The 26,655-nt window shown below is 45.1% G+C and overlaps 2 protein-coding genes across 5 annotated transcripts in view; one reads left to right on the top strand and one right to left on the bottom strand.

Annotated features, from left to right (window-relative positions):
- Positions 1–13,478, top strand: part of LOC112259476 (MOB kinase activator 3B-like) — a 54,510-nt gene extending 41,032 nt beyond the window's left edge. For 2 of the 4 annotated variants that reach the window (XM_042326399.1, XM_042326396.1), the window contains exons 3-4: positions 8,193–8,395; positions 12,500–13,476. In XM_042326399.1, coding sequence (XP_042182333.1) covers positions 8,193–8,395; positions 12,500–12,529 — 233 coding nt within the window. In that variant the 3' untranslated portion in view covers positions 12,530–13,476. Of the gene's footprint in view, positions 1–8,192; positions 8,396–12,499 lie in introns of all 4 variants that reach the window. The other 2 variants (XM_042326397.1, XM_042326400.1) reach the window with 2 other exon arrangements.
- A 4,482-nt stretch (positions 13,479–17,960) lies between these two features.
- The window catches only part of tek (TEK tyrosine kinase, endothelial), a 70,785-nt gene continuing 62,090 nt past the window's right edge, over positions 17,961–26,655 (bottom strand). Inside the window, exons 20-26 of the mRNA XM_042326395.1 lie at positions 24,741–24,931; positions 23,843–23,956; positions 23,082–23,152; positions 20,886–20,926; positions 20,488–20,584; positions 19,700–19,799; positions 17,961–18,814 (exon numbers count right to left, since the gene is read on the bottom strand). Of these exons, the coding sequence (XP_042182329.1) occupies positions 18,740–18,814; positions 19,700–19,799; positions 20,488–20,584; positions 20,886–20,926; positions 23,082–23,152; positions 23,843–23,956; positions 24,741–24,931 (689 nt within the window). The 3' untranslated portion in view covers positions 17,961–18,739. The remainder of the gene's footprint in view (positions 18,815–19,699; positions 19,800–20,487; positions 20,585–20,885; positions 20,927–23,081; positions 23,153–23,842; positions 23,957–24,740; positions 24,932–26,655) is intronic.

Genomic DNA, 26,655 nt, shown 5'->3' with positions numbered 1-26,655 from the left:
TGGGTACCCTTCCCCAGATCTGTGCCTCAACACAATCCTGTCTAAGAGCTCTACAGACAATTTCTTCAACCTCATGGCATGGTTTTTGCTCTGACATGCACTGTGTGAACTGTGAGACCTTATATAGACCGGTGTGTGCCTTTCCAAGTCATGTCCAATCCATTGAATTTACCACAGGTGTACTCCAATCAAGTTGTAGAAACATCTCAAGGATACCTAGTTAAATAAAAAATGTAAATGATCAATGGAAACAGGATGCAGCTGAGCTGAATATTTATGTAAATAAGGTATTTCTGTTTGTTTTGTTTTTTTTCTATACGTTTACAATAGTTTTTAAATCCATTTTAGAATAAGTAACAAAATGTGGAAAAAGGGAAGGAGTCTGAATACTTTTTCCCGAATGCCACTGTATATAATAATGTCTATCCGGGTCAGTAACCGAGAAGTTGCTGGTTCAAATCCCCGAGCCGACTAGATGAAATATATGTAATTGTGCTCTTGAGCAAGGCACTTAATCCTAAATTGCTCCTATAAGTCACTCTGGATAAGAGTGTCTACTAAATTACTAAATTGTAATAATTATTGTTTTCAATTATTTAATTATTCAATTATTTAATTTATTTAATAATTATTGATTCGCCAAGAACCTGAATCTCTTTCATCAGAGAAAGCATCATAGCAAGGCAAAAAGCACCTGTCTGTTTTAGTATCTGTAGCTCATATAGCTGATGCTGTCTGGCCAAAAATAATATTACCTGCCACACTCTTTTTGGCCAGACAGCATCAGAAACATGATCTATACATACTGAGACAGCTGGGGTGCTGTTTCGCTCACTCGGATGACTTCTCCGGTGAGATTGATGAGTCTTGCGGCTCTGTCAGATAGAGGGTGTCTGTGTGACCGTTCAGCTCTGTCAGATAGAGGGTGTCTGTGTGACCGTTCAGCTCTGTCAGAGGGTGTCTGTCACACAGGGAATATGGTTCCATAAGGCTCTGGTCTAAAGTAGTGCACTATATAGGGAATAGGGTTCCATAGGGCTCTGGTCTAAAGTAGTGCACTATATAGGGAATAGGGTTCCATAGGGCTCTGGTCTAAAGTAGTGCACTATATAGGGAATAGGGTTCCATAGGGCTCTGGTCTAAAGTAGTGCACTATATAGGGAATAGGGTTCCATAGGGCTCTGGTCTAAAGTAGTGCACTACGTAGGGAATAGGGTTCAATAGGGCTCTGGTCTAAATTAGTGCACTACATAGGGAATAGGGCTCCATAGGGCTCTGGTCTAAATTAGTGCACTACATAGGGAATAGGGTTCCATAGGGCTCTGGTCTAAAGTAGTGCACTACATAGGGAATAGGGTTCCATAGGGCTCTGGTCTAAAGTAGTGCACTATATAGGGAATAGGGTTCAATAGGGCTCTGGTCTAAATTAGTGCACTACATAGGGAATAGGGCTCCATAGGGCTCTAGGGGTCTAAATTAGTGCACTACATAGGGAATAGGGTTCCATAGGGCTCTGGTCTAAAGTAGTGCACTACATAGGGAATAGGGCTCCATAGGGCTCTGGTCTAAATTAGTGCACTACATAGGGAATAGGGCTCTGGTTGCACTACATAGGGAATAGGGGGCTCTGGTCTAAATTAGTGCACTACATAGGGAATAGGGTTCCATAGGGCTCTGGTCTGCACTAAATAGGGAATAGGGTAGTGCACTACATAGGGAATAGGGCTCCATAGTGGTCTAAATTAGTGCACTACATAGGGAATAGGGCTCCATAATTAGTGCACATAGGGAATAGGGCTCCATAGGGCTCTGGTCTAAAATTAGTGCACTACATAGGGAATAGGGTTCTATAGGGCTCATAGGGTCTAAATTAGTGCACTACATAGGGAATAGGGTTCCATAGGGCTCTGGTCTAAAGTAGTGCACTACATAGGGAATAGGGCTCCATAGAGCTCTGGTCTAAAGTAGTGCACTACATAGGGAATAGGGCTCCGGTCTAAATTAGTGCACTACATAGGGAATAGGGTTCCATAGGGCTCTGGTCTAAATTAGTGCACTACATAGGGAATAGGGTGTGCTCTCAAGCTCAGCTGCTGTACATCTTCAACATCCCTCAGACTGGTCCTATTGTAAATGTGTGGTTGGTAACCAACCTCTTCCTCTCTCTGTGATGACCTAGACCCAGTCAGTATTGACCTGCTCTGGTCACTCTGTGGATTGGATTACCGAAAACATCTCAGGCTGCAGACAGACAGAGACGGACAGAGATGGACGGAGACAGACTGAGATGGACAGACACAGACAGACAGACAGACAGGGACGGTAGTAACCCGTAGTGTCTGTCCTGTAGTCTGACAGTCTGGTTGTATTGTCCTGGTCTGTGCTGGTTGTATTGTCCTGGTCTGTCCTGTAGTCCGATAGTCTGGTTGTATTGTCCTGGTCTGTCCTGTAGTCTGATGGTCAGGTTATATTGTCCTGGTCTGTCCTGTAGTCCGATAGTCTGGTTGTATTGTCCTGGTCTGTCCTGTAGTCTGATGGTCAGGTTATATTGTCCTGGTCTGTCCTGGTTGTATTGTCCTGGTCTGTCCTGGTTGTATTGATGGAGTTGTCCCTGTATGTGTCCTATGCTGGAGACATTTCCAACTGTCCATCAATGAAGTTTATACAATTCAATTATATCTACAAGATTGGGATACATGCCAGTCGGTTGGCTAGTATGTCTTTGGCTTAGATCATGCATTTGATGCCCTGCACAGTTGTTGGTCTCCATAGCATCACTGTGTGGTTGTATTATTACCAGAGTGGGATACGGGTTGTGTGGCATGTCGTTGAGAAAATGTTACCCATGTTACCACTAACAGACTGTGTTTGTGTCCATACTGCAGGGTAAACAGACTGTATGTCCATACTGCAGGGTAAACAGACTGTATGTCCATACTGCAGGGTAAACAGACTGTATGTCCATACTGCAGGGTAAACAGACTCTATGTCCATACTGCAGGGTAAACAGACTGTATGTCCATACTGCAGGGTAAACAGACTCTATGTCCATACTGCAGGGTAAACAGACTGTATGTCCATACTGCAGGGTAAACAGACTGTGTGTCCTTACTGCAGGGTAAACAGACTGTATGTCCATAATGCAGGGTAAACAGACTGTGTGTCCTTACTGCAGGGTAAACAGACTGTATGTCCATACTGCAGGGTAAACAGACTGTGTTTGTGTCCATACTGCAGGGTAAACAGACTCTGTTTGTGTCCATACTGCAGGGTAAACAGACTTTGTGTCCTTACTGCAGGGTAAACAGACTGTGTGTCCATACTTGTGTCCATACTGCAGGGTAAACAGACTCTGTGTCCATACTGCAGGGTAAACAGAGGTGTGCAGGGTAAACAGACTTTGTGTCCATACTGCAGGGTAAACAGACTGTGTTTGTGTCCATACTGCAGGGTAAACAGACTCTGTGTCCATACTGCAGGGTTTGTGTCCATACTGCAGGGTAAACAGACTGTGTTTGTGTCCATACTGCAGGGTAAACAGACTGTGTCCTTACTGTGTCCATACTGCAGGGTAAACAGACTGTGTCCTTACTGCAGGGTAAACAGACTCTGTGTCCATACTGCAGGGCAGAGGTGTCCATACTGCAAACAGACTGTGTTTGTGTCCATACTGCAGGGTAAACAGACTCTATGTCCATACTGCAGGGTAAACAGACTCTGTGTCCTTACTGCAGGGTAAACAGACTGTATGTCCATACTGCAGGGTAAACAGACTGTGTTTGTGTCCTTACTGCAGGGTAAACAGACTCTGTTTGTGTCCATACTGCAGGGTAAACAGACTGTATGTCCATACTGCAGGGTAAACAGACTCTGTTTGTGTCCTTACTGCAGGGTAAACAGACTCTGTTTGTGTCCTTACTGCAGGGTAAACAGACTGTATGTCCATACTGCAGGGTAAACAGACTCTGTTTGTGTCCTTACTGCAGGGTAAACAGACTGTGTTTGTGTCCATACTGCAGGGTAAACAGACTCTGTTTGTGTCCATACTGCAGGGTAAACAGACTCTGTTGTGTCCATACTGCAGGGTAAACAGACTCTGTTTGTGTCCCTACTGCAGGGTAAACAGACTGTGTCCATACTGCAGGGTAAACAGACTGTGTCCTTACTGCAGGGTAAACAGACTCTGTGTCCTTACTGCAGGGTAAACAGACTCTGTTTGTGTCCATACTGCAGGGTAAACAGACTGTATGTCCATACTGCAGGGTAAACAGACTGTATGTCCATACTGCAGGGTAAACAGACTGTATGTCCATACTGCAGGGTAAACAGACTCTGTTTGTGTCCATACTGCAGGGTAAACAGACTCTGTGTCCATACTGCAGGGTAAACAGACTCTGTGTCCATACTGCAGGGTAAACAGACTCTGTGTCCATACTGCAGGGTAAACAGACTCTGTTTGTGTCCATACTGCAGGGTAAACAGACTGTATGTCCATACTGCAGGGTAAACAGACGCTGTTTGTGTCCATACTGCAGGGTAAACAGACTGTATGCCCATACTGCAGGGTAAACAGACTCTGTGTGTGTCCATACTGCAGGGTAAACAGACTGTATGTCCATACTGCAGGGTAAACAGACTGTATGTCCATACTGCAGGGTAAACAGACTCTGTTTGTGTCCATACTGCAGGGTAAACAGACTCGGTGTCCTTACTGCAGGGTAAATAGACTCTGTGTCCTTACTGCAGGGTAAACAGACTGTGTCCTTACTGCAGGGTAAACAGACTCTATGTCCATACTGCAGGGTAAACAGACTCTATGTCCATACTGCAGGGTAAACAGACTCTGTTTGTGTCCATACTGCAGGGTAAACAGACTCTGTTTGTGTCCATACTGCAGGGTAAACAGACTGTGTGTCCATACTGCAGGGTAAACAGACTCTGTTTGTGTCCATACTGCAGGGTAAACAGACTCTGTTTGTGTCCTTACTGCAGGGTAAACAGACTCTGTTTGTGTCCATACTGCAGGGTAAACAGACTCTGTTTGTGTCCATACTGCAGGGTAAACAGACTGTGTTTGTGTCCATACTGCAGGGTAAACAGACTCTGTTTGTGTCCATACTGCAGGGTAAACAGACTCTGTTTGTGTCCATACTGCAGGGTAAATAGACTCTGTGTCCTTACTGCAGGGTAAATAGACTCTGTGTCCATACTGCAGGGTAAACAGACTCTATGTCCTTACTGCAGGGTAAACAGACTGTGTTTGTGTCCATACTGCAGGGTAAACAGACTGTGTTTGTGTCCATACTGCAGGGTAAACAGACTGTGTTTGTGTCCATACTGCAGGGTAAACAGACTGTGTTTGTGTCCATACTGCAGGGTAAACAGACTCTGTGTCCTTACTGCAGGGTAAACAGACTGTGTTTGTGTCCATACTGCAGGGTAAACAGACTGTGTTTGTGTCCATACTGCAGGGTAAACAGACTGTGTTTGTGTCCATACTGCAGGGTAAACAGACTGTGTTTGTGTCCATACTGCAGGGTAAACAGACTGTGTTTGTGTCCATACTGCAGGGTAAACAGACTGTGTTTGTGTCCATACTGCAGGGTAAACAGACTCTGTTTGTGTCCATACTGCAGGGTAAACAGACTCTGTTTGTGTCCATACTGCAGGGTAAACAGACTGTGTGTCCATACTGCAGGGTAAACAGACTGTGTTTGTGTCCATACTGCAGGGTAAACAGACTCTGTTTGTGTCCATACTGCAGGGTAAACAGACTCTGTGTCCTTACTGCAGGGTAAACAGACTGTGTGTCCTTACTGCAGGGTAAACAGACTCTGTGTCCTTACTGCAGGGTAAACAGACTGTGTGTCCTTACTGCAGGGTAAACAGACTCTGTGTCCTTACTGCAGGGTAAACAGACTCTGTGTCCTTACTGCAGGGTAAACAGACTCTGTGTCCTTACTGCAGGGTAAACAGACTCTGTTTGTGTCCATACTGCAGGGTAAATAGACTCTGTGTCCTTACTGCAGGGTAAACAGACTCTGTGTCCATACTGCAGGGTAAACAGACTCTGTGTCCTTACTGCAGGGTAAACAGACTGTGTCTGTGTCCATACTGCAGGGTAAACAGACTCTGTGTCCTTACTGCAGGGTAAACAGACTGTGTGTGTGTCCATACTGCAGGGTAAATAGACTCTGTGTCCTTACTGCAGGGTAAACAGACTCTGTGTCCATACTGCAGGGTAAACAGACTGTGTTTGTGTCCATACTGCAGGGTAAACAGACTCTGTGTCCTTACTGCAGGGTAAATAGACTCTGTGTCCATACTGCAGGGTAAACAGACTCTGTTTGTGTCCATACTGCAGGGTAAACAGACTGTGTCCTTACTGCAGGGTAAACAGACTCTGTTTGTGTCCTTACTGCAGGGTAAACAGACTATGTTTGTGTCCATACTGCAGGGTAAACAGACTGTATGTCCATACTGCAGGGTAAACAGACTCTGTGTCCATACTGCAGGGTAAACAGACTGTGTTTGTGTCCATACTGCAGGGTAAACAGACTCTGTTTGTGTCCATACTGCAGGGTAAACAGACTGTGTCCATACTGCAGGGTAAACAGACTCTATGTCCATACTGCAGGGTAAACAGACTCTATGTCCTTACTGCAGGGTAAACAGACTCTGTGTCCTTACTGCAGGGTAAACAGACTGTGTTTGTGTCCTTACTGCAGGGTAAACAGACTGTGTTTGTGTCCATACTGCAGGGTAAACAGACTGTGTTTGTGTCCATACTGCAGGGTAAACAGACTGTGTTTGTGTCCATACTGCAGGGTAAACAGACTGTGTTTGTGTCCATACTGCAGGGTAATCAGACTGCGTTTGTGTCCATACTGCAGGGTAAACAGACTCTGTTTGTGTCCATACTGCAGGGTAAACAGACTCTGTTGTGTCCATACTGCAGGGTAAACAGACTCTGTTTGTGTCCATACTGCAGGGTAAACAGACTGTGTCCATACTGCAGGGTAAACAGACTCTGTTGTCCATACTGTCCATACTGCAGGGTAAACAGACTCTGTTTGTGTCCATACTGCAGGGTAAACAGACTGTGTCCTTACTGCAGGGTAAACAGACTGTGTTTGTGTCCATACTGCAGGGTAAACAGACTGTGTGTCCTTTCTGCAGGGTAAACAGACTCTTTTTGTGTCCTTTCTGCAGGGTAAACAGACTCTGTTTGTGTCCATACTGCAGGGTAAACAGACTGTGTTTGTGTCCATACTGCAGGGTAAACAGACTGTGTCCATACTGCAGGGTAAACAGACTCTGTTTGTGTCCATACTGCAGGGTAAACAGACTGTGTTTGTGTCCATACTGCAGGGTAAACAGACTGTGCCCATACTGCAGGGTAAACAGACTCTGTTTGTGTCCATACTGCAGGGTAAACAGACTGTGTTTGTGTCCATACTGCAGGGTAAACAGACTGTGTTTGTGTCCATACTGCAGGGTAAACAGACTGTGCCCATACTGCAGGGTAAACAGACTCTGTTTGTGTCCATACTGCAGGGTAAACAGACTGTGTTTGTGTCCATACTGCAGGGTAAACAGACTCTGTTTGTGTCCATACTGCAGGGTAAACAGACTCTGTTTGTGTCCATACTGCAGGGTAAACAGACTGTGTTTGTGACCTTACTGCAGGGTAAACAGACTCTGTGTCCTTACTGCAGGGTAAACAGACTGTGTTTGTGTCCTTACTGCAGGGTAAACAGACTGTGCCCATACTGCAGGGTAAACAGACTGTGTTTGTGTTCATACTGCAGGGCAAACAGACTGTTGGTCTCTGTTGGCTCTCTGCTGCCACCTGCCTGCCTGTCAAAGGAATTACATTATTTTTTCGGGATTAATTGACACAAAAACAAACATTACAATAATTCACTGTGATAATTAAATGATAATTATTCTTCTGCGGTTCTCTGCATTGTGCATGGCATAAAGAATAAAAAATAAATAAAAACAAAATCTCTCCCTCTCTCCCCCCTTCCCTTTCCCTCTCTCTCTCTCCCTCTCTCTCTCTTTCTCTCTCTCCTGCTCCCTCTCTCTCTCTCTCCTGCTCCCTCTCTTTCTCTCTCTCTCTCTCCCCCTCTCTCTCTCTCTCTCTCCCCTCTCTCTCTCTCTCCCTCTCTCTCTCTCTTTCCCCACAGGTATCCCCTTCCCCAAGAACTTCACCCAGATCTGTAAGAAGATCATCTGCCGTCTGTTCCGGGTGTTTGTCCACGTCTACATCCACCATTTTGACCGTATGATCCTGATGGGAGCTGAGGCCCATGTTAACACCTGCTATAAGCACTTCTACTACTTCAGCACAGAGCTCAACCTCATAGACCGCAAGGAGCTGGAGCCACTGGTGAGTCAAGACATAAGTGTCCCAAATGGCTCCCTATTCCTTATATAGTGCACTACTTTAGAACAGAGGCCTATGGAACCCTATTCCCTATACAGTGGGGCAAAAAAGTATTTAGTCAGCCACCAATTGTGCAAGTTCTCCCACTTAAAAATATGAGAGAGGCCTGTAATTTTCATCATAGGTACACTACAACTATGACAGACAAAATGAGAAAAAAAATCCAGAAAATCACGTTGTAGGATTTTTAATGAATTTATTTGCAAATTATGGTGGAAAATAAGTTTTTGGTCACCTACAAACAAGCAAGATTTCTGGCTCTCACAGACCTGTAACTTCTTCTTTAAGAGGCTCCTCTGTCCTCCACTCGTTACCTGTATTAATGGCACCTGTTTGAACTTGTTATCAGTATAAAAGACACCTGTCTACAACCTCAAACAGTCACACTCCAAACTCCACTATGGCCAAGACCAAAGAGCTGTCAAAGGACACCAGAAACAAAATTGTAGACCTGCACCAGGCTGGGAAGACTGAATCTGCAATAGGTAAGCAGCTTGGTTTGAAGAAATCAACTGTGGGAGCAATTATTGGGAAATGGAAGACATACAAGACCACTGATATTCTCCTTCGATCTGGGGCTCCATGCAAGATCTCACCCCGTGGTGTCAAAATTATCACAAGAACGGTGAGCAAAAATCCCAGAACCACACGGTGGGACCTAGTGAATGACCTGCAGAGAGCTGGAACCAAAGTAACAAAGCCTACCATCAGTAACACACTACGCCGCCAGGGACTCAAATCCTGCAGTGCCAGACGTGTCCCCCTGCTTAAGCCAGTACATGTCCAGGCCCGTCTGAAGTTTGCTAGAGAGCATTTGGATGATCCAGAAGAAGATTGGGAGAATGTCATATGGTCAGATGAAATGAGTTGGTAAAAACTCAACTCGTCGTGTTTGGAGGAAAAAGAATGCTGAGTTGCATCCAAAGAACACCATACCTACTGTGAAGCATGGGGGTAGAAACATCATGCTTTGGGGCTGTTTTTCTGCAAAGGGACCAGGACGACTGATCCGTGTAAAGGAAAGAATGAATGGGGCCATGTATCGTGAGATTTTGAGTAAAAACCTCCTTCCATCAGCAAGGGCATTGAAGATGAAACGTGGCTGGGTCTTTCAGCATGACAATGATCCCAAACACACCGCCCGGGCAACGAAGGAGTGGCTTCGTAAGAAGCATTTCAAGGTCCTGGAGTGGCCTAGCCAGTCTCCAGATCTCAACCCCATAGAAAATCTTTGGAGGGAGTTGAAAGTCCGTGTTGCCCAGCAACAGCCCCAAAACATCACTGCTCTAGAGGAGATCTGCATGGAGGAATGGGCCAAAATACCAGCAACAGTGTGTGAAAACCTTGTGAAGACTTACAGAAAACGTTTGAACTCTGTCATTGCCAACAAAGGGTATATAACAAGGTATTGAGATAAACTTTTGTTATTGACCAAATACTTATTTTCCACCATAATTTGCAAATATATTCATTAAAAAGCCTACAATGTGATTCTCTGGATTTTTTTTCTCATTTTGTCTGTCATGGTTGAAGTGAACCTATGATGAAAATTACAGGCCTCATCTTTTTAAGTGGGAGAACTTGCACAATTGGTGGCTGACTAAATACTTTTTTGCCCCACTGTATATAGTGCACTACTTTAGACCAGAGCCCTATGGAACCCTATTCCCTATTATATAGTGCTTTAGACCAGAGCCCTATGGAACCCTATTCCCTATATAGTGCTTTAGACCAGAGACATATAGAACCCTATTCCCTATTATATAGTGCTTTAGACCAGAGCCCTATGGAACCCTATTCCCTATATAGTGCTTTAGACCAGAGACATATAAAACCCTATTCCCTATTATATAGTGCTTTAGACCAAGGCTGGTGAGTAATAATGCAATCCTCTCAGATATACAGGAGGCTAGGGGCTAGGTGCTAGGGGTTTATTAAGGCTCTGGTCACCCGGTAGTTCTTTATTATAGAGTCTGACTGGACTGGTGTCATCTAGAGACCGACTGGACTGGTGTCATCTAGAGGCTGACTGGACTGGTGCCATCTAGAGGCCGACTCGACTGGTGTCACCTCGAGGCCGACTCGACTGTCACCTAAAGGCTGACTGGACTGGTGTCATCTAGAGGCCGACTGGACTGGTGTCACCTAGAGGCTGAATGGACTGGTGTCACCTAGAGGCTGAATGGACTGGTGTCACCTAGAGGCTGAATGGACTGGTGTCACCTAGAGGCTGAATGGACTGGTGCCACCTAGAGGCTGAATGGACCGGTGTCACCTAGAGGCTAAATGGACTGGTACCACCTAGAGGCTGAATGGACTGGTGCCACCTAGAGGATGACTGGACTGATGTAAAGCAGCATTAGAATAGATGTTCTATGTTTTCTTTAAAATGTGCTGTTGCCTAGTCAGTGTTCCATAAGAAAACATTCTAGATTAGTTGTAAGTTTTCATTGTATTCCATTTTCTCCTCTTGTCTACTTCCTCTATCAGCCTCTGTACAGTGGAACAGGGAGATGGGATCAGTCTGGTTCTGGTCGCCAGTACACGGCGGGGAGATGGGATCAGTCTGGTTCTGGTCTCCAGTACATGACAGGGAGATGGGATCAGTCTGGTTCTGGTCTCCAGTACACGACAGGGAGATGGGATCAGTCTGGTTCTGGTCTTCAGTACACGGCAGGGAGATGGGATCAGCCTGGTTCTGGTCTCCAGTACACGGCAGGGAGATGAGATCAGTCTGGTTCTGGTCTCCAGTACACGGCAGGGAGATGGGATCAGTCTGGTTCTGGTCTCCAGTACACGGCAGGGAGATGGGATCAGTCTGGTTCTGGTCTCCAGTACACGGCAGGGAGATGGGATCAGTCTGGTTCTGGTCGCCAGTACACGGCAGGGAGATGGGATCAGTCTGGTTCTGGTCGCCAGTACACGGCAGGGAGATGGGATCAGTCTGGTTCTGGTCTCCAGTACACGGCAGGGAGATGGGATCAGTCTGGTTCTGGTCTCCAGTACACGGCAGGGAGATGGGATCAGTCTGGTTCTGGTCTCCAGTACACGGCAGGGAGATGGGATCAGTCTGGTTCTGGTCTCCAGTACACGGCAGGGAGATGGGATCAGTCTGGTTCTGGTCTCCAGTACACGGCAGGGAGATGGGATCAGTCTGGTTCTGGTCTCCAGTACACGGCAGGGAGATGGGATCGGTCTGGTTCTGGTCTCCAGTACACGGCAGGGAGATGGGATCAGTCTGGTTCTGGTCTCCAGTACACGACAGGGAGATGGGAGCAGTCTGGTTCTGGTCTTCAGTACACGGCAGGGAGATGGGATCAGTCTGGTTCTGGTCTCCAGTACACGGCAGGGACAGACAGATGTCTTCTGCCAGCTCCTGTGAGTCCTTCTCATTTGGCCTTATGGTGGCTCAGGAGAAAGATTAGGACAAGAGGAGTGATGGGGGATTATGGGGGAATGGGGGAATATGGGGAATGGGGGAATATGGGGGAATGGCCTGCAGGAATATATGTGTTCTTTCAGGCCAGCTCTTGTGTAGTATAGATCTCCTAGGCAACAGAAAATAAACAAATACAGCTGCACACATGAGGCAGAAATAAGGACCAGGATGACTGTAGGTTTTGGTGCTACCCTTCTACTGGCCCCTGGAAGGAAGGCTGTTGCCTAGCAACCTGGCTGTGAGTTCTCTGACAGCCAGTGTGTATTAGCAGGCCATCAGGCTAGGTGTGTTAGTACGTTGACCTTGAGCCTAATAGGCTGACAGCCAGTGTGTATTAGCAGGCCATCAGGCCAGGCGTGTTAGTACGTTGACCTTGAGCGTAGTGATGGCCCTCTCACCAAGGTGGAGCTCAGCTCAGTTTGCCAGCCTGTCGCTGTTGCCAAACTCATTCTCCGCTGATACAGGGATTTACACCTGTCTTGACCGAACAGTTGTCATGACATATGGAGTGGATGGAGCACAGTCACAAGTGTTGTTGTAAACAAATGAATTGAATGTTGAATCAGTTTCATCCTCTCACTCTCTAGTCACTTATTTATCTCTTCCAGAAAGATATGACGTCTGGGATGTGTCACTGAGGTGTTCTAGCAGAACCACTGGAGCTGCCGATGGCCTGGCAGGAGGTTACCGTGGATACGCTGTGGGACGGGTCCAGTGAGCAGCAGAGATGCCTCTGAAGCTTGGATGACATCATCACCGTGCGTCTGGTAGCCGTTGAAGAACCTGTTATCTGCAGATACGCCTGCCTGGCTGGATGTAGCGAGGACAGACTCTACTATTTGTACGATCAACACTGTAGCAGAGACTACTAGACTCTGCTGTAGTTTGCCATGTTAAATCATTCTCTCTATAACACCAGATCACAGAGGAGGAGCTGATTAACTCATGTTTGCATGAGTTGATTATGTTCAATATGAGAGTATGACTACTAGGACCACTTACTTACTGACTGACTTACTGGCAGGCAGGCTAACTGATTCACTGGCCAGCTGGCTGGCTGACTGATTGACTGGCCAGCTGGCTAGCTGACTGTTTCACTGGCCAGCTGGATGACTGACTGATTGACTGGCAAGCTGGCTGGCTGACTGTCAAATCAAAACGTAAGAATGGAATCCTATTCCTTATATAGTGCACCACTGTTGACCAGGGCTCTATGGGACCCTATGGGGCCCTATGGGCTAAAGGCAGTGCACTACGGTTGACCAGGACCCTATGGGACCCTTTGCCCTATGGGCAAAGGCAGTGCACTACGGTTGACCAGGACCCTATGGGACCCTTTGGCCTATGGGCAAAGGCAGTGCACTACGGTTGACCAGGACCCTATGGGACCCTTTGGCCTATGGGCAAAGGCAGTGCACTACGGTTGACCAGGACCCTATGGGACCCTTTGGCCTATGGGCAAAGGCAGTGCACTATATAGTTCATTTGGAAAGTATTCAGACCCCTTGACTTTTTCTACATGTTGTTACGTTACAGCCTTCTTCTAAAACGGATTACATACATCTTTTCCTCATCAATCTACATCACAATACCCCATAATGACATCACAATACCCCAGAATGACATCACAATACCCCATAATGACGTCACAATACCCCATAATGACATCACAATACCCCAGAATGACATCACAATACCCCAGAATGACATCACAATACCCCATAATGACATCACAATACCCCAGAATGACATCACAATACCCCATAATGACATCACAATACCCCATAATGACAAATTAAAAACAGAAATACCTTATTTACATAAGTATTCAGACCCTTTGCTATGACACTTGAAATTGAGCTCAGGTGCATCCTGTTTCCATTGATCATCCTTGAGATGTTTCTACAACTTGATTGGAGTCCACCTGTGGTAAATTACATTGATTGGACATGATTTGGAAAGGCACACACCTGTCTATATAAGGTCCCACAGTTGTCAGAGCAAAACCAAACCATGAGGTCGAAGGCATTGTCCGTAGAGCTCCGATACCGGATTGTGTCGAGGCACAGATCTGGGGAAGGGTACCAAATATTTTCTGTAGCTTTAAAGATCCCCAAGAAAACAGTGGCCTCCATCATTCTAAAATGGAAAAAGTTTGGAACCACCAAGACTCTTCCTAGAGCTGGCCTCCCAGGAAAATTGAGCAATCAGGGATGAAGGGCCTTGGTCAGGGAGGTGACCAAGAACCCAATGGTCACTGTGACAGTGCTCCAGAGTTCCTCTGTGGAGATGGGAGAACCTTCCAGAAGGACAACCATCTCTGCAGCATTCCACCAATCAGGCCTTTATGGTAGAGCGGCCAGACAGAAGCCACTCCTCAGTAAAAGGCACATGACAGCACAGTTGGAGTTTGCAAAAGGCACCTAAAGACTCTCAGACCATGAGAAACAAGATTCTCTGGAGGAAACCTGGCACCCTCCCTACGGTGAAGCATGGTGGTGGCAGCATCATGCTGTGGGGATGTTTTTCAGTGGCAGAGACAGGGAGACTAGTCAGGATCGAGGGAAAGATGAACAGAACAAAGTACAGAGAGATTCTTGATGAAAACCTGCTCCAGAGTGCTCAGGACCTCTAACTGGGGTGAAGGTTCACCTTCCAACAGAACAACGACCCTAAGCACACAACCAAGACACCACAGGAGTGGCTTCGGGACAAGTCTCTGAATGTCCTTGAGTGGCCCAGGCAGAGCCCGGACTTGAACCCGATCGAACATCTCTGGAGAGACCAGAAAATAGCTCCCATTACAACCTGACAGATCTTGAGAGGATCTGCAGAGAAGAATGGGAGAAACTCCCCAAATACAGGTGTGCCAAGCTTGTAGCGTCAAACCCAAGAAGACTCGAGGATGTCTTCACGGCCAAAGGTGCTTCAACAAAGTACTAAGTAAAGGGTCTGAATACTGTAAATGTGATATTGCCAGGTTTTTTTTTTTTGTAGTTTCATTGGTCCTTTCAGGTGTTCATCCATCATGATCCTGTTTTTCATTACTTCACCATGAGGACTTCTTTCTATGTAAATGAACTTGTTGTGCTGGCGTCCTTAGCCTAGTGAATATGTATTTATGATAATTTAGCAACACTAAAATCAAGTTTGTTATCCAATCATCAGTCTGTAACTTGACCGTTCAGTTTACAATAACCAACACAAAGTGTCTGACCTACAAAGCGATGATTATTATTGTCAACTAGACACTGACACTTATTTACAAATCTTTTTAACATTTAGTTTAACTGTTCATGATTCCATGTAAACATTACTACACCAGAAACAATAAAGTTTTGAGTATTTTGATTCCTTCCAGAAAAAAGGTTTATATCTTTTCACAAGGTGATTTTATACAGTACATGCCTACTGGTGTTGTTTGCGATACAGAATGGGCTCATCTGTTGTTGAGAAAAACACAGCGGTTCAATCTCTTATTCTGAGCTCATTAGTTTAGCTTAGTTTACTTATACACTATCTGTGATTAGATGGATTATTGATAGCACAGAGGCTAACATGCTAACACCTCACTGTGATTAGACAGGTGATAAATAGCACAGAGGCTAACATGCTAACACCCTCACTGTGATTAGACGGGTGATAAATACCACAGAGGCTAACATGCTAACACCCTCACTGTGATTAGATTGATAATAGATAGCACAGAGGCTAACATGCTAACCCTCACTGTGATTAGATGGGTGATAAATACCACAGAGGCTAACATGCTAACACCCTCACTGTGATTAGACGGGTGATAAATACCACAGAGGCTAACATGCTAACACCCTCACTGTGATTAGATTGATAATAGATAGCACAGAGGCTAACATGCTAACCCTCACTGTGATTAGACAGGTGATAAATAGCACAGAGGCTAACATGCTAACACCCTCACTGTGATTAGATTGATAATAGATAGCACAGAGGCTAACATGCTAACACCCTCACTGTGATTAGATTGATAATAGATAGCACAGAGGCTAACATGCTAACCCTCACTGTGATTAGACAGGTGATAAATAGCACAGAGGCTAACATGCTAACACCCTCACTGGGATTAGATTGATAATAGATAGCACAGAGGCTAACATGCTAACCCTCACTGTGATTAGACAGGTGATAAATAGCACAGAGGCTAACATGCTAACACCCTCACTGATTAGACGGGTGAAAAATACCACAGAGGCTAACATGCTAACACCCTCACTGTGATTAGACGGATGATAAATACCACAGAGGCTAACATGCTAACACCCTCACTGTGATTAGATTGATAATAGATAGCACAGAGGCTAACATGCTAACCCTCACTGTGATTAGACAGGTGATAAATAGCACAGAGGCTAACATGCTAACACCCTCACTGTGATTAGACGGGTGATAAATACCACAGAGGCTAACATGCTAACCCTCACTGTGATTAGACAGGTGATAAATAGCACAGAGGCTAACATGCTAACACCCTCACTGTGATTAGACAGGTGATAAATAGCACAGAGGCTAACATGCTAACACCTCACTGTAGGAAGAGTTCTCTCCATGGACAGCCACTCACAGTGTTTTAATCCACCAGTGTGTATTTTTTAACTTCACCTCAGAGGTTCTCAACATGGATTAAAGTCAAGGTTGATCCTCACCACAGCTAATTAAAAAGAGAGTTGTTTCGTCTAATCAATCAGATCCATGTACAACAGTAGGCTAATATATAAAGCTGACCAGGCACTCACAGCCCACCACTACAGTACCTCTCACCTCAGTGGAGCTAAGTGACTGTGTGTCTCTGTCTGAGTCTGTCTAACCGAAGAGGAGGTTTAATGCTGACATGTCGGTTGGTACATAATTGACTTATTCTTCGTAGCTAACGGTGCGACAATCGTCTTCCAACGAGTCTTGTCTTTGGGCCAAAACTTGCGCCCCCTTTGTCCCATGAGAGACACCATCTCTTGCAGCTCAGACCTACCAGTCGGTGGTACAGCCTAGACTTTTCCTCCATGGGTGAGGAGGCCAGCAGCCCGCCGGTGTGTGTTCAGATCGTGTCGATGATCTTCCTGGTGTGTTTCGGCCTGTACTGCATCGTGAAGGGCGTGTCCTACGGCCTCTTCAGCTGGTGGTATATCCTGGGAGGATCGTGTATCGTGGCGGCAGCTTTCGCATCGTTCAGGGTATATGAGGTGTGTATTATCTCTGCTCAGAGGGAGATCTGTGAGGGACAGCCCTGTGGACCAGAGACAGTCCTTTGGACCAGAGACAGCCCTGTGGACCAGAGACAGCCCTGTGGAGCCGGACCATAGAGTGGACCAGAGACTAGTGACAGCCCTGTGGACCAAAGACTAGGGACAGCCCTGTGGACCAGAGACTAGGGACAGCCTTGTGGACCAGAGACTAGGGACAGCCCTGTGGACCAGAGACTAGGTACAGCCCTGTGGACCAGAGACAGTCCTGTGGACCAGAGACAGTCCTGTGGACCAGAGACAGCCCTGTGGACCAGAGACAGCCCTGTGGACCAGAGACAGCCCTGTGGACCAGAGACAGCCCTGTGGACCAGAGACAGCCCTGTGGACTAGATACAGCCCTGTGGACTAGATACAGCCCTGTGGACCAGAGACAGCCCTGTGGACCAGAGACAGCCCTGTGGACTAGATACAGCCCTGTGGACTAGATTACAGCCCTGTGGACCAGAGACATCCTTGTGGAGCCGGACCACAGAGTGACCCAGAGACTAGGAACAGACCTGTGGATCCAGACCATAGAGTGACCCAGAGACTAGGAACAGACCTGTAGCAGACAGAAGACCCTGCGAGGAGACAGTGGCGGTAACAGCCAGATATAGACTGGATTTCTACTGGACACTCAACCCAGGACCACTGACCTATCCTGAACTATCTGGATATAAATAAGGGCAGAATAACTCCAGTATTACTGACTTGTGTCATGAAATCATAGTGTACTGCTTGATTATTAGGTGGTATGCTTTGTTGCAGTCATCTCTTTGTACATTTTTTTTTTAAAGTATCACACAAGTCATACATCACAGATACGATTTTAATCACAAAATGTTTTATTAATTTTAAGGATACCATTTTTTCCCCCCCTAAGTAATGGTTTCTTAAAGACATTTACATCTGATATTACAGCAGGCTGCCATGTATGCTACACTATACAGATGTAGGTTCTTCATTTGATCACTTTTTTTGTTGTTGGGAATTTTCCTACACAGCTGAAAATGCAAAATTGTAGTGTATTATTCAAGGTTTAAAAAGGCTTCTACATTTTGTAATTTCCACTTTAAAATGTCAGACTTGATTTGCACCTAATGAAAAATGTATTATAACCCACGTAATAATTAACATTTCCTGTTGCTGCAGGATTATTTTCCTGCTGTAGAAAACTGGCTCAAATTAAGATCCTACATCTGTAAGGTCAACCGTTACACTGTTGTTATCGGTCAGCCAGCGACTATCATAGCCTGTGTCCCAAATGGCACTATTCCCTTTCCAGTGCACTACTTTTGACCAGGGCCCCTAGGTAGTGCACTATACAGTATGGGGGAATAGGGTGGACGGTTCATCAAAACAGAAGAATCATCAACAACAACAACAACTTAACATCAAGGATTAGCGTTTTGAAAGTCAGTTTATGATTGGACAAAAGTTAGCACATAACTTGGAATACACAATATGTGCAAAATACTAGTCTGTGAATCCCTTGTAAGAGGATTTCTTAAACCATGTAACTTTATAATTCTCCGTACAACGCAGTGGTAGTGGAATACTTGCACTGTAGTTTTTAGGTTTAGCACAAGATCATCCAGCTTCTTCTGCGGAGCAGTCGATACCGGCATAGGTGAACTTCTCATACAGGGTGGTGTTGACATATGTCTAGAAACAACAGGAAGAGAAATGGGGTTCTGTACTTAATTAACTGATAGAGAAAGCTTGCGATGGGCTACTGTCAATGCCCTGTACCTACGTTGTGGCTACTACTTCCTACTGGAACTTCCTACTGGAACTTCCTACTTCCTACTGTAACCTCCTAGTGGAACTTCCTACTGGAACTTCCTACTGGAACTTCCTACTTCCTACTGTAACCTCCTACTGGAACTTCCTACTTCCTACTGGAACTTCCTACTTCCTACTGTAACCTCCTACTTCCTACTGGAACTTCCTACTGGAACTTCCTACTTCCTACTGGAACTTCCTACTCGAACTTCCTACTGGAACTTCCTACTTCCTACTGGAACTTCCTACCCCCTACTGGAACTTCCTACTTCCTACTGTAACCTCCTACTGGAACTTCCTACTTCCTACTGGAACTTCCTACTGGAACTTCCTACTCCCTACTGTAACCTCCTACTGGAACTTCCTACTTCCTACTGGAACATCCTACTTCCTACTGTAACCTCCTACTTCCTACTGGAACTTCCTACTGGAACTTCCTACTTCCTACTGGAACTTCCTACTGGAACTTCCTACTGGAACTTCCTACTTCCTACTGGAACTTCCTACTTTCTACTGTAACCTCCTACTTCCTACTGGAACTTCCTACTGGAACTTCCTACTTCCTACTGGAACTTCCTACTGGAACTTCCTACTGGAACTTCCTACTTCCTACTGGAACTTCCTACTTTCTACTGGAACTTCCGACTTCCTACTGGAACTTCCGACTTCCTACTGGAACTTCCTACTGCTGAATGTTCTATGTGGGTTTTTTTTTATTACCAATGACGGAGTAGATGAATGAGTAAAAAATAAAGTGTGTTTTACCTTCCTCTCCTCCAGCATCCTGTTGAGGGAGACCAGTATCTGTTGAAACGAGGGTCTCTCGTAGGGCTTTTCTCTCCAGCACTGACCCATCAGGTCATACCTGGACAACAACACAGGAGAGGGGTGGAAAACAGATTTAATACATACCGCAAATAACCTTCAATCTGATTTGAACTTATTTTTTATGTTTTTAAAACTGTACCCTTATCATTTCCTTGTTTCCTTCATGCGTGTCTCTATATTCTATATGTCTCTATATTCTATGTGTCTCTATATTCTATATGTCTCTATATTCTATATGTCTCTATATTCTATGTGTCTCTATATTCTATATGTCTCTATATTCTATATGTCTCTATATTCTATGTGTCTCTATATTCTATGTGTCTCTATATTCTATATGTCTCTATATTCTATATGTCTCTATATTCTATATCTCTATATTCTATATGTCTCTATATTCTATATGTCTCTATATTCTATATGTCTCTATATTCTATATATTCTATGTGTCTCTATATTCTATGTGTCTCTATATTCTATGTGTCTCTATATTCTGTGTGTCTCTATATTCTATATGTCTCTATATTCTATGTGTCTCTATATTCTATATGTCTCTATATTCTGCGCGTCTCTATATGTCTCTATATTCTGTGTGTCTCTATATTCTCTGATGTCTCTATATTCTCTGATGTCTCTATATTCTCTGATGTCTCTATATTCTCTGATGTCTACTGTCAGAGTCTTCAGCAGAGCCCTGGTTAGACTACCATCTCCAGACTACTTACACCTCATCGTCACAGTTGAGGGGTTTCTCCAGCCGGTAGCTCTGAGGCAGTTTCTCATACAGCTCTGCACACGTCATCCCACAGTACGGAGTACCTCCTGATACACCAGGTCAACACAAAATACACTGTACATGATAAGACGCACACACAGTAATGTACACACACTGGACGTATCAGGCTGCATTTCAAATCCATTGTCAATATTGTAGATTATTATCCTGGATGCAAACCTAATTATCCTGGATACAAACCTAAATATCCTGGATGCAAACCTAATTATCCTGGATACAAACCTAATTATCCTGGATACAAACCTAATTATCCTGGATACAAACCTAATTATCCTGGATACAAACCTAATTATCCTGGATACAAACCTAATTATTCTGAATACAAACCTAAACTGACGATCTCCCAGAGAAGTACACCATAAGACCATCTGGAGAGAGAGAGAGAGAAAAGAGACAAGAAAGAGAGAGAAGAGACAAGAAAGAGAGAGAGAGGGAGGAGAGAGAGAGAGGAGAGAAAGAGAGAGAAGTGATAGAGATTGAATCTGTGTACACAGTCAGACCATACAGAGTAAATGTATTTTAAAGCTCTTTCTGCAGCTGTCCCTCCCCGTGTTTAGATAGTTTCAGTATTTTAGAACTGGAATATACAGTGGGGCAAAAAAGTATTTAGTCAGCCACCAATTGTGCAAGTTCTCCCACTTAAAAAGATGAGAGAGGCCTGTAATTTTCATCATAGGTACACTTAAACTATGACAGACAAAATGAGAAAAAAAATCCAGAAAATCACATTGTAGGATTTTTAATTTATTTATTTGCAAATTATGGTGGAAAATAAGTATTTGGTCAATAACAAAAGTTTATCTCAATACCTTGTTATATACCCTTTATTGGCAATGACAGAGGTCAAACGTTTTCTGTAAGTCTTCACAAGGTTTTCACACACTGTTGCTGGTATTTTGGCCCATTCCTCCATGCAGATCTCCTCTAGAGCAGTGATGTTTTGGGGCTGTTGCTGGGCAACACGGACTTTCAACTCCCTCCAAAGATTTTCTATGGGGTTGAGATCTGGAGACTGGCTAGGCCACTCCAGGACCTTGAAATGCTTCTTACGAAGCCACTCCTTCGTTGCCCGGGCGGTGTGTTTGGGATCATTGTCATGCTGAAAGACCCAGCCACGTTTCATCTTCAATGCCCTTGCTGATGGAAGGAGGTTTTCACTCAAAATCTCACGATACATGGCCCCATTCATTTTTTCCTTTACACGGATCAGTCGTCCTGGTCCCTTTGCAGAAAAACAGCCCCAAAGCATGATGTTTCCACCCCCATGCTTCACAGTAGGTATGGTGTTCTTTGGATGCAACTCAGCATTCTTTGTCCTCCAAACACGACGAGTTGAGTTTTTACCAAAAAGTTATATTTTGGTTTCATCTGACCATATGACATTCTCCCAATCTTCTTCTGGATCATCCAAATGCTCTCTAGCAAACTTCAGACGGGCCTGGACATGTACTGGCTTAAGCAGGGGGACACGTCTGGCACTGCAGGATTTGAGTCCCTAGCGGCGTAGTGTGTTATTGATGGTAGGCTTTGTTACTTTGGTTCCAGCTCTCTGCAGGTCATTCACTAGGTCCCCCCGTGTGGTTCTGGGATTTTTGCTCACCGTTCTTGTGATCATTTTGACCCCACGGGGTGAGATCTTGCGTGGAGCCCCAGATCGAGGGAGATTATCAGTGGTCTTGTATGTCTTCCATTTCCTAATAATTGCTCCCACAGTTGATTTCTTCAAACCAAGCTGCTTACCTGTTGCAGATTCAGGCTTCCCAGCCTGGTGCAGGTCTACAATTTTGTTTCTGGTGTCCTTTGACAGCTCTTTGGTCTTGGCCATAGTGGAGTTTGGAGTGTGACTGTTTGAGGTTGTGGACAGGTGTCTTTTATACTGATAACAAGTTCAAACAGGTGCCATTAATACAGGTAATGAGTGGAGGACAGAGGAGCCTCTTAAAGAAGAAGTTACAGGTCTGTGAAAGCCAGAAATCTTGCTTGTTTGTACATTACCAAATACTTATTTTCCACCATAATTTGCAAATAAATTCATTAAAAATCCTACAATGTGATTTTCTGGATTTTTTTCCCTCATTTTGTCTGTCATAGTTGAAGTGTACCTATGATGAAAATTACAGGCCTCTCATCTTTTTAAGTGGGAGAACTTGCACAATTGGTGGCTGACTAAATACTTTTTTGCCCCACTGTAACGTTGCGGATAAAGATCAGTATGAAACAGCTTAGCGTATTCGGTATGAAACAGCTTAGCGTATTCGGTATGAAACAGTTTAACGAAGACCTGCATCACTGTTCTGAGAGCTTTTCCCTTTCTAAAAGGACGTTTTGGGGGTGTTTTTTGGGAGCCTTTGTTCATGATTTTTCAGGGCCCCCCATAATACACAACGAGTATGAGGAAGTGATTTGCTGTTTAGGGTAAGTTTCACAAAAACTAGGGAAATCACAAAAAAAGGTGTCTGGACACTTACTTCTAGAACATTCCATTCCCATTTTTTTTAAATAGATGAAAGATGCAGTACTCACACATCACTGTTGGTGGTGTAGACACTGTAGTTCAGTGATTCTATGGCCATCCACCTGACAGGTAACCGTCCCTGTGAGTCACACACAGTAAACATGTCTTTGTCAACAACGTTTTAGCACCAATAAAGTAATAATAATATTATAATGAATAATAATAATAATTTTAATAAAGTAAAAATATGTTTGATGTCCTCTGTGCCCTTATGAATAACCCCTATGATGTAACTGGAATGATGAGATGGATGTTCTTCTTCTCTGTTTTTGATGAGATAGATGTTCTTCTTCTCTGTTTTTGATGAGATAGATGTTCTTCTTCTCTGTTTTTGATGAGATAGATGTTCTTCTTCTCTGTTTTGATGAGATAGATGTTCTTCTTCTCTGTTTTTGATGAGATAGATGTTCTTCTTCTCTGTTTTTGATGAGATAGATGTTCTTCTTCTCTGTTTTTGTTTTATTATTTCACTGCCATACTGTGTTCCATCTTGTCTCAAGAGGACCAATAAGGAAATAAGTCCCAGACTGTATAGTGTGTTATCCTCCATGATTTAACAGTGGAAATAAGTCCCAGACTGTATAGTGTTTTATCCTCTATGATTTTATTCATGTGCATGTATGGATTTTAAGTTTTATGTGTGCTTGTTTTTTTTTAAATAAACTAAACCAACTGAAAGATAGGCTTCTGTTTGTGACCACAGCGGTCTGAGAGGATCATATGATTTCATAGTATAAAAACCTTGTGATTTACGTTGAGAGACTCTTACCATCGTCTTCTTCACATAGACCTCCTGACCTCTGGACAGACCAAAGTCGGCTATCTTGGCCACAAAGTTGTCTCCCACCAGGATGTTCCTGGCTGCCAGGTCTCTGTGGATGAACTAGAAATCACAAGAGATCTGATCAGAATATACAACTCACAAGAATAAATCCTACAGTGTGTGCAACGTTAATGGGATTTTATGACTAAAAGCACACTCTCTTGTCTCTGGGATCTGAAACATAAAAAAAGGCACTGACCGAGCCTGGTCCCAGATCAGTTTGGGCTGTTCCTAGCCTGGTCCCAGATCAGTTTGGGCTGTACCTAGCCTGGTCCCAGGTCAGTTTTGGCTGTTCCTAGCCTGGTCCCAGGTCAGTTTGGGCTGTACCTAGCCTGGTCCCAGATTAGTTTGGGCTGTACCTAGCCTGGTCCCAGATCAGTTTTGGCTGTTCCTAGCCTGGTCCCAGGTCAGTTTTGGCTGTTCCTAGCCTGGTCCCAGGTCAGTTTGGGCTGTACCTAGCCTGGTCCCAGGTCAGTTTGGGCTGTACCTAGCCTGGTCCCAGATTAGTTTGGGCTGTACCTAGCCTGGTCCCAGATCAGTTTGGGCTGTACCTAGCCTGGTCCCAGATTAGTTTGGGCTGTACCTAGCCTGGTCACAGACCAGTTTGGTCTATACCTCGGTCCACATCTTCAGTACTGACCTGTTTCTGAGCCAGGTAGTCCATGCCTTGGTCCACATCTTCAGTACTGACCTGTTTCTGAGCCAGGTAGACCATGCCCCGGTCCACATCTTCAGTACTGACCTGTTTCTGAGCCAGGTAGACCATGCCCCGGTCCACATCTTCAGTACTGACCTGTTTCTGAGCCAGGTAATCCATTCCCCGGGCCACATCTTCAGTACTGACCTGTTTCTGAGCCAGGTAGTCCATGCCCCGGGCCACGTCGGCAGCAAAGTGCAGCAGCTGTTGTGAGGTGAGGGTGGAGGCGGTGCTGTTGGCGATAGCGAAGGCCGGGTCAGTCTCCAACACTCTGCTCTTCCTCAGGAAGTCCAACAGGTTACCGTGAGGGGCGAACTCTATGGCCAGGTACAGGTAACCTGGAGACATGGTAGAAAAACCTGGTTAATAGTATCATATATCACTTTACTCTATGGCTAGTTAGAGATACCCTGTCCAAGAGATGGGTAACATTACATCAGCTTGCCGTGAGGGGGGGGACTCTATGGTCAGGTACAGATACCCTGATGAGAGGTAACAGAGAGAGGTGGGTAACATTAGGTACAGATACCCTGATGAGAGGTAACAGAGAGAGGTGGGTAACATTACATCAGCTTGCCATGAGGGGGGACTCTATGGTCAGGTACAGATACCCTGATGAGAGGTAACAGAGAGAGGTGGGTAACATTATATCAGCTTGTCGTGAGGGGGGCTCTATGGTCAGGTACAGATACCCTGATGAGAGGTAACAGAGAGAGGTGGGTAACATTATATCAGCTTGTCGTGAGGGGGGCTCTATGGTCAGGTACAGATACCCTGATGAGAGGCGGGTAACATTAGGTACAGATACCCTGATGAGAGGTAACAGAGAGAGGTGGGTAACATTAGGTACAGATACCCTGATGAGAGGCGGGTAACATTAGGTACAGATACCCTGATGAGAGGTAACAGAGAGAGGTGGGTAACATTAGGTACAGATACCCTGATGAGAGGCGGGTAACATTAGGTACAGATACCCCGATGAGAGGCGGGTAACATTAGGTACAGATACCCTGATGAGAGGTGGGTAACATTAGGTACAGATACCCTGATGAGAGGCGGGTAACATTAGGTACAGATACCCTGATGAGAGGCGGGTAACATTAGGTACAGATACCCTGATGAGAGGCGGGTAACATTAGGTACAGATACCCTGATGAGAGGCGGGTAACATTAGGTACAGATACCCTGATGAGAGCGGGTAACATTAGGTACAGATACCCTGATGAGAGGTGGGTAACATTAGGTACAGATACCCTGATGAGAGGCGGGTAACATTAGGTACAGATACCCTGATGAGAGGCGGGTAACATTAGGTACAGATACCCTGATGAGAGGCGGGTAACATTAGGTACAGATACCCTGATGAGAGGCGGGTAACATTGGGTACAGATACCCTGATGAGAGGCGGGTAATATTAGGTACAGATACCCTGATGAGAGGCGGGTAACATTAGGTACAGATACCCTGATGAGAGGCGGGTAACATTAGGTACAGATACCCTGATGAGAGGCGGGTAACATTAGGTACAGATACCCTGATGAGAGGCGGGTAACATTAGGTACAGATACCCTGATGAGAGGCGGGTAACATTAGGTACAGATACCCTGATGAGAGGCGGGTAACATTAGGTACAGATACCCTGATGAGAGGCGGGTAATATTAGGTACAGATACCCTGATGAGAGGCGGGTAACATTAGGTACAGATACCCTGATGAGAGGCGGGTAACATTAGGTACAGATACCCTGATGAGAGGTGGGTAACATTAGGTACAGATACCCTGATGAGAGGTGGGTAACATTAGGTACAGATACCCTGATGAGAGGCGGGTAACATTAGGTACAGATACCCTGATGAGAGGCGGGTAACATTAGGTACAGATACCCTGATGAGAGGCGGGTAACATTAGGTACAGATACCCTGATGAGAGGTGGGTAATATTAGGTACAGATACCCTGATGAGAGGCGGGTAACATCAGGTACAGATACCCTGATGAGAGGCGGGTAACATTAGGTACAGATACCCTGATGAGAGGCGGGTAACATTAGGTACAGATACCCTG

This window comes from Oncorhynchus tshawytscha, linkage group LG09 (genome assembly GCF_018296145.1).
Source record: "Oncorhynchus tshawytscha isolate Ot180627B linkage group LG09, Otsh_v2.0, whole genome shotgun sequence".
NCBI lineage: Eukaryota > Metazoa > Chordata > Actinopteri > Salmoniformes > Salmonidae > Oncorhynchus > Oncorhynchus tshawytscha.
Note: the sequence above shows the minus strand (reverse complement) of the source record. Positions and strands in the feature narration are given on the sequence as shown.